Here is an 8,899-nt window from a genome sequence, read left to right on the forward strand (position 1 = left end):
TAGTGAGAGACAATTTAATTCTAAGAAATCTCAGAGAACCAAGTTTCTAAGCTAGAGCACATCTAGCGCGAATTACAAGCTAAACAAACTATGAACGAAGTATGTGGTTATATATTGTTTTGTTTATACAATGACAGACATCAGCTTTAATTTTTTTTTTCCTATTAGGCTAAGGAATCAGTGACTCCAGAAAGATTTAATGACATAAGAAACCTAACTTGAAACCCAACTGAAAAGAATCCTACTTGCCTTCATTCAAAATATGCTTTCTAGAATCTGCCTCACTCAAAGTAACTAGAAAGTTCCATAAGTAATTGCAGTTTTCAATATCTACAGGAGCAACTGCATTCTTCAGAGAATAGATAGGCAAAAGATACATTTAAGAAGCCATCCCCAAACACCAGTTTTATAGAAGTAATACCAATATATAAATCAGAGCATGCATTAGAAAACTTCGATGAAATAGAAAGACAAATATAAAGAGAGAAGTAATATGTGAAATCACATAACCAACAAAGGATTAATATTCATAATATAGTTTAGGATTTTCCACAAATTAATAAGTAAAATATAAGCAAGCCAAGAGAAAAATCAGCATAAGATTAATAGGCAGTTTGCAGAAAATAAAACTGAAGTGTTCACTGAGCACATGTGAAAAGATATTCAAACATACCAATATTAAAATAGTGTTCTCGCAAAAAAAAAAAAACTTTTAAAACTGACTCCTTACCTGAAAAAACTTGAAAAATAATAAAGTTACTTACACCTTTACTATAAAAAGTTATTGTAAAGAGTGAAATATTTTATGTATATAAAAGTGATGTTCAAATGTAAAGAAAACATTTGAAAATTCTCAAAGCCAACAGTTAACGTGAAATTAAATGAACATATTTTCCCATTTATTGTCATTTTAAACCTATGGAAACGGACATTAGAAAACAAAGTAGACACATATCTCTTCTTACCGGGTCTATTAGCTGGGAATAGAGTTCATGGCAATTGTCAAAAATGTACTTGTACGTAGAATCCAGGCAAGCTCTGACACAGTCCTTTACCACCATGCTGGCCTTTGGTGGGCTTTGTAGTTCCAGAACCTGATGGGCAAATTATTTGCTTAAATTCAAAAGTAGAACATTGTAATCCAGTGTAAACAAGTCAAACAATACTCAATAAATGCTTTTAGTTGATTTTTCTATGTTCAGGAAAAATGTGGTCTTAGAAATGTTTTAAAAGTGTAAATATCCACTTTAAGTTTCTATTATGACAACTCAGTGAAAATGATCATAGTTGTAAATACTCGAACAGAAAAACTTAAAGTGACCAATCATATCATTCATTCATTTATTCCAGTCATTCAACAAATATTTATCACCTATTATATACCAGACAATGATGATACTGCAATGAACAATAGAACTAAAAATCTATTTCCTCGTGGATCTAACTTCTAGTAGATAATAAATCAGTCAAATATATTATATGATGATATATGTTGAAAACAAAAATAAAACAGAGAAGAGGGGATAGCAGGTAGTGGAAGAGAATTAACACAGAAGATGGCAATAGTATATGAACTCAGAGAAGTAGGAGGATGGGCCAGATGGAAAGATTTCATATATGCTATTGTAAGAACCTTAGCTTTGAGCATGGTGGGCAGAAATCAAACTGAGCAGAAGAGCAAAATGACCTTATCTTTTAAAAATCTCTCTTATGCTGCCTTAAGGTGGGCTATGGGAAAAATGAAAAGACCAATAATGAGAATAGCGCCATAATCCAGTCAAGAAAAGACAGTGCTTAGACTATAGTGGTAACCTAGGAGCTGTTGTAAGAAACCATATTCTGACGATTTTGAAAGGAAGAGCTAACAGGATTTGCTGACTGACTATGATTGGTGTGTGAGAGAGAGGAATCAGGACTCCAAGGTTTTAGCTTGAGTTACTTGTACAGTAGAGTTGGCCAAAACTTAGGTCAGCAAGGCTGTGCTTGAGAGAGCGCAAGCTCAGTTTTGGACAGGTTAAGGTTGAGAAGATTGTTATACATACAAATAGATTTCAAGTAGAAATCTGGGTAAATAAGTCTGGAGTAATGGAGATGTTTGGGCTAGAGAGATAAATTTGGAAACTATTAGCTTAGAGAAGAATTTTAAAGAAACAAGACTAGATGAGCATGGTTAGAAAAGAGAATAGGTCCAAGAAATAAACCTGGGTAATTCCAGCCCTATGACATCAGGCAATTGAGAAAGAACAAAGCAGTGAAGACCATAAAAAATCAATGAAAACTGGAAAAAAGCAGCCAGTGAGATAGGAGGAAAACTAAGCAAGAGGGGTGTCCTGGAAATCTATAGAAGAAAGAATTTCCTGGGGGAAAAATTGATGAAATATATTAAGTGATACTGAACACTGTAAAATGAGGACTGATAACTGACCACTAGATTTAGCAAAATAATGGTTGGTGATTTTGACAAGATCATTTTTGTGAAGTGATGGGGTAAAAGTCTGATTAGACTTTATCAAAAAATAAGGGCAAATTTGAAAATCTAATACTGTTAAAATTTCAGTCTCTCCAGATTGATCTGTAGATTTAATGCAATTCCAATCAAAATTCCAACAAGAACTAACATCATCTAAACAATTCTGAAAAAGAAAAAAGGTGGAAGACTCATACTATCTAATTTTTCAATTTGCCATAAGGCTGCAGTAATAAAGACAGTATGGTAATGGTGAAAGTTTATACAATCGAACAGTATAGTGTTCAGAAATAGAGCTAAATATGGCTAACTGATTTTTTTTTTTTACAATGATGTAAATGCAATTCAATGGATAAAAGATAATTTTTTTCAATAAATAGTGTTAGAATGATTAAACATGCATATGCAAAAAAAAAAATCCTTGACTCATTTTTCACAGCTTATTTAAAAAAAAAACTCTCAAAATGGAACACTGGACTAAATATAAAAAGGTGAAATAGAACTTTTAGAAGAAACACAGGAAAATCTTTTTGTGAACTTGCTTTCACCAGAAGGACTATCCATAATTAGAAAAATTGATAAAGTAGGTTTCAACAAAATTAAAAACATTTGCTATACAAAAGATACTGTTAGAGAATGAAAAGACAAAGAACAGACATGGAGAAAATATTAGCAAATAAAGTGCCCGACAAAATTGGGTAAAATATTTCAACAGATTGTTCATAAAAGAAACTTAGATGGCAAATCAAATCTAGAAAAAATAATCTATTAATTAATAGAGAAAATTAAGATCACAATAGGATATTTTAGAATGGCTAAAAAATTAATTAAAAGCATGGAAAATGTCAAGAGTCTCACTAAAAGGTGCAGAGCAACTGGAATTGGAATTTTCATATGTTGCTGCTGAGGATGCAAAATTATACAACTGTTGAAAAAACAATTTGGCATTTCTTGTAAAGTAAAATGTATGCTTACCAAATGACCCAGGAACCTCACTCTTAGGTATTTACCCTAGGAAAGTGAAAACTACACTAAAAAATACATATATGTGAATATTTTTAACAGTTTTGTTATAGCTCCAAACTGGAAACAATGCAAATGCCCATAGTACATACACAATATTAAAAGGAATAAATTGTCAGCATACTCAACAAGATGGACGAAGAGCCAAGGTGTTATGTTACATGGCATATTATTTAATTTACATGATGTTCTTCTGGAAAAGGTAAAACTATAGTAGACAACAACAGACTAGTGGTTGCCAGGGAATGGAAGAGGCGTTGACAGTAAAGGAGCAGCACAAGGGAATTCTAGAGGCTTACGAAACTGTTCTGTGTGTTGACTGTAGTCAAAATTAGCAGATCTGTATAACGAAAAGTGAATTTGTCTGTAGTAAAAAAAAAAAAAAAAAAAAATGGTAAGAGGAAATTTGTTCAAAACCTAACGGGAGTAAAGAAATTGAAAAGAAAATGTAAAGAGGACTTTTGAGGAGTTTTGGTGTTAAAAGTAAAGAGGAATTAGGACAGCAGCTGTAGAAGAAGGTAGAGTCAATAAACATTTTTAAGATTGGAAGATTAATAGCTTGTTTCTTGATGGAGAATGTCCAGTAGAGAAGGAAAATTTGATAATTCAGGCAAGTGAAGAGGATTGCTGAACCTATGTTTTAGTACTCAAGGAAGGATAAAATCAATTGTACAAGTGGAAAAGATGGCCTTTTCTAGAGATAGCCTTTTCTAGAACAGAATCAATAGTAATAAAAAGAAGGAAGAGTATATGGACACAGATATAGGTAAGTAGGTAGATGGAGTGGGTGGTGGGAGCTTGGGGTTGGAGCTTGAGGAAGCTCTCTATCTTTGCTCTTGTTTTTTCAGTGAAATAGAAAACAAGGTCATCAGCTGGTACTCAGGATGGGGGAAGAAGAGTTGCAAGTTTGAGGAGATTTTATTTTCTAAACACTGCAAGGCTGGTGACTAAGGAATTGTAAATTAGATATATGACACTTAGGCTAAGCTATCTAGCCTCACTCCCATTTCTCCACCCTCTCAGGAACAATGGCAGGAATCATTTGTCAGCTTGTAAACTTTTCCACTGAATCTGGACTGGGTCTCACTATCATTTTCCACACACAGTTCCAAGAGCTACTGCCGGTAGAACAAAATTGACATAAATTCTATTTATTCCAGTCACTCAATTTAATTGTGATTTTAAACCAAATAAGTTTTAATTGAACTTGAAAGAATCTAAATGATTGTTGGCATAGTATAATTTTGTTTCCTCTCATGTTATAAAGTACCATTTTTAGTGCTTCTAGTGTAAACAATCATGAAAAAAATAAAAAGAAAATATTATTTCTAAATAAACATCATAAAACTCTCTTTCCAGGAGCAAAAATATTTAGTCAATAGCCTGCCCAGTAGTTTTAGAAAAACTTTACACGAACTGTTCTGCTAGCCAAACTATGATTGCAGAGAACTTGCTATTAAAGTAGAGGAGATACACCTAAAAAGAAATGCCTGCATAGTTTGGTACATAATAGTTAAAAATGTTAATGAATTAAGCCATCAAATATAGTCTTATGTAGACATTGCCAGCACTAAAAACAGAAGTGGCCACAACTGGGGTAAATTTAAGAATTAGCTACTCTCCTGTGAGGAAAAAGTCAGCAAGATATCTGAGTTAAAACTGAAATGAGAAGTAAACTCCATTTCCATTTAACATTGTTAACTACTTTTTTTTTTTTAAGTACCATGTCCACTTACTTGAGAGCTTTAAGATGGATTTAATTTAAAACTAAATTTGAGCCAAATGTATCAGAATATTTTGTTTCTAGGATAATTCTTTTTCAACACACCATATATAGGAAGATTCATTTAATTTAGGCAAAGGCACCAAGCTTAATTGATAAAGTTGAACAGTACTGTTCGAGAGAAAGGTGAAGCCTAAAAAGCTTTTGTATAGCAAAGGAAACCATCAACCAAACGAAAAGGCAACCTGCCAAATGGGAGAAGATATTGGCAAATGATTTATCTAATAAAGGGATAATATCCAAACTATATAAAAATTCATAACTAAATACAAAAATAAATAATCCAATTAAAAAATGGACAGAGGACCTAAATAGACTTTTTACCAATGAAGACATATAGATGGCTAACAGGCACATGAAAAGATGCTCAACGTCACTAATCATCCGGGACATGCAAATCAAAACCACAATGAGATGTCCCTCCACATCTGTTATAATGGGTATTATCAAAAAGCCAAAAAAAAAAAAAAAAATGTTGGTGTAAGAAAGAACACTTGTACTCTGTTGGTGGGAATGTAAACAGGCTTAGCCATCATGGAAAATAGTATCGATGTTCCTCAAAAATTAAAAATAGAACTACCATATGACTCAGTGATCTCACTTCTGGATATTCATCTGAGGAAAACAAAAACACCAATTCAAAAAGATATATACACTCCAATGTTTGTTGCAGCATCATTTACAATAGCCAAGATATGGAAGAAACCTATGTGTCCACTGATAAATGAAGAAAATGTCACAGAGAGAGAGAGTGAGAGTGAGAGAAAGAGAAAGAGAGGGTGGGAGGCAGCAGGGAAGGAGGAAGGTAGGGAGGGAGGAATATTACTCAGCCATAAAAAAAGAATGACATCTTTCCATTTGCAACAATATAGATGGACCTAGAGGGTATTATGCGAAGTGAACTAAGTCAGACAGAGAAAGACAAATACCATATAATTGCTCTTATGTGAAGTCTAAAGAACAAATAAAATGAACTACCAAAACAAAACAGAAATAGACTCATAGATACAGAGAACAAACTGGTGGTTGCCAGAAGAACAGGGGTAAGGGAATGGGTAAAATGGGTAAAGGGAATTAAGGAAGGTAAACTTCCAATTTTAAGATAAATAAGTCATGGGGCGGTGTGTAATGAACAGTGTAGAGCAGTGGTCCCCAAACTTTGTGGCACCCAGGACCAGTGCTCCTATGAGAATCTAATGCCTGATGATCTGAGGTGGAGCTGAGGCGGTGATGCTAGCGCTGGGGAGCGGCTGAAAATACAGAGGTAGCTTCACTCTCTTGCCAGCTGCTCACCTCCTGCTGTGCAGCATGATTCCCAATAGGCCACAGACTGGTACCAGTCTGCAGCCCAGGGGTCGGGATCCCCTGGTATAGAGAATATAATCAATAATACTATAATAACTGTAGGGTGACAGAAGGAAACTAGACTTATCATGATGATTACTTTGTAATGTATATTAATATCGAATCACTATGCTGTATATCTGAAACTAATGTAATATTGTAAGTCATTTACCCTTCCATAAAGAAAAAAAAAAAAGAAGCGTAAAACTACACTTTACCAGGAAAGAAATGTGTTATGTCACACCAAGACAATGACAGAAATAAAATAAAGTACCTTCATCCTAAAAAAGGTGATACTTGTTAGCAGATCAACAGTTGATTTCAGGTCTTGCAGTCTTTCAGCATTGCTAGCAGGAAAGTTTTCCTGGGTAATTAGGAAACAGAAAATGGGTAAATTATTAGCATTAAGTCTCCAGTGAAAAAATAAACTAAAACTAGCTTTATGTGAAAGAAAATGAGAAGTAAACTATAAAAATTAAAAAAATATCTCTATGGTATTCTTACTATATTTTTATCATAAAACAGTACAGAAAGTAAACAATTTGGAAACACGCTCTTCTTAGTCTTAGAAAGCTATATTCTATTTATTTCCACAATGCAATAAAAATATACAAAACAATGTTATTAAGGCAATGTTATTAGGTTATTCATCTTTGTTCATAAAATGGTTTTGCCACTAAAAGAGAGGAAGACAGCATATATTTGAAAATATTGTTTATAGTTTTCTCAAGATGGGTAATTTTTTTCAAAAACACTTTGAGAAGTTTTATATGTGCTACATTTACTTTGAATCCAAAATACACTTTTTAAAGGTAAAAAATTAGACTGCATTGCATAGTGTCTCTCTGAAGTACTGTGGATTTTGACAAAAGGTTTCTGTTAATGAGATTTGGTGACAAATGTCATATGAAAATGCAGATGTTTTGAATTTTGGAAGAAAAAGGAAAAGGTATAATTATGAAACTGTTGGTCTAAGAAACAATTTTAACATTGGGAAATTTCTCATATTAACATGCTTTTGGATTGGCTTTTTAAAGAGCTACTGGGGAAACCACAGGTAACTTTTAGCTATTCATGAGTTAGAGCAGAGTTGAGTGCCTAAATGACAGCAAATGAGGTAAACTCAAGGCCCATCTTGCCTTTCAGTAACTCTTTCATTGGATGGCATAGTGGTTCTCTTCTTGTAGTGTTGGCTTCAGTTCTAATATGAAAGATGAGTTTGACAAAAGTTGGTATTATAATTTCCAGAAACATGCAATTAAGATATCCATCAATAAGACACTAAAAAAATGAATACAGGAGAAATATCTACGTGCAGATATAAAAAGATGTTCAGGATAAACTGTTAAAGAATACAATAGTTATTGCTATAATTTTGTTTGTAATTTAAATTTGTACCTAATTTTTTGTAACTATTTTATGACTAAAATTATATGTGTGTATTTACACTTACACACACGTGTGAATATTTGTGTGTGCGTGCATTTGTGTATGTTTCACCTGGAGGTGAAGTACAGAATTGCTGACAATGAACTCTCGGTGGACAGCTTTAAAAAAGCACATTCTACTGATCTAGAATGAGTGTGTTAAGCAGTAAATCCAAGTAGGAATCTCAAAAGCTGCAGAAATATCAGGATATCTCAGTTACGAAGGATGAGCTTTCAAGATTAGGACTGGGCCACATGTCTACTTCATAAATTAGCTGAGGGCCACTCAACCTGATGGTTATTAAAATAATTATAAAAATTAAGCTACACACATATACACATACACACAGTACTGTTGTAGGCTTATGTGTGGCAAGGTACGTAAACAAGGGACATCTGCTTGCTTACTTAGGGGACCCTTGTAGTGACCCTAAGTAAGCAAGCAGACACTAAGTAGGACTCAATATCCCGTAATCAGAATTTTTAATTTTCTATTACATAGTGAATAATTTTTTATACTATGACAAGAAATCTGAGCCAAACACAACATTTTACAATATTCAGGCAAATAATTTTGCACATACCCTATACTTTGACAGGTCAATCCTTAAAGAGTTGTGCAACTGGTCCAGTAGTTTTATAAATTTTTCTCTCTGTACAAAGAAAATACAAAATTGGTGAATGTAAATAAATGGTCATTCTAAATGTAATCTTTACAAAATTTTATGAGTTATTGTCCCCATTTTATAGAAAAGAAGATTCAAATATATCAATGACTTGTCCAAGATCATAAAGCTAGTGTGACATAGCAGTAATTTGAACTCAGTCCTCTTCGACACCAAATTCACACTCTTT

The 8,899-nt window shown here is 33.3% G+C and overlaps 1 protein-coding gene across 1 annotated transcript in view; it reads right to left on the bottom strand.

Moving 5' to 3' along the window:
• UNC13C (unc-13 homolog C) overlaps window positions 1-8,899 on the bottom strand; it is a 350,422-nt gene that overhangs the window by 199,522 nt on the left and 142,001 nt on the right. The window contains exons 11-13 of the mRNA XM_025038961.1: window positions 8,629-8,697; window positions 6,892-6,981; window positions 966-1,094 (exon numbers count right to left, since the gene is read on the bottom strand). Coding sequence (XP_024894729.1) covers window positions 966-1,094; window positions 6,892-6,981; window positions 8,629-8,697 — 288 coding nt within the window. The remainder of the gene's footprint in view (window positions 1-965; window positions 1,095-6,891; window positions 6,982-8,628; window positions 8,698-8,899) is intronic.

The sequence above is a fragment of the Pteropus alecto genome, unplaced genomic scaffold (assembly GCF_000325575.1).
Source record: "Pteropus alecto unplaced genomic scaffold, ASM32557v1 scaffold86, whole genome shotgun sequence".
Taxonomy (NCBI): domain Eukaryota; kingdom Metazoa; phylum Chordata; class Mammalia; order Chiroptera; family Pteropodidae; genus Pteropus; species Pteropus alecto.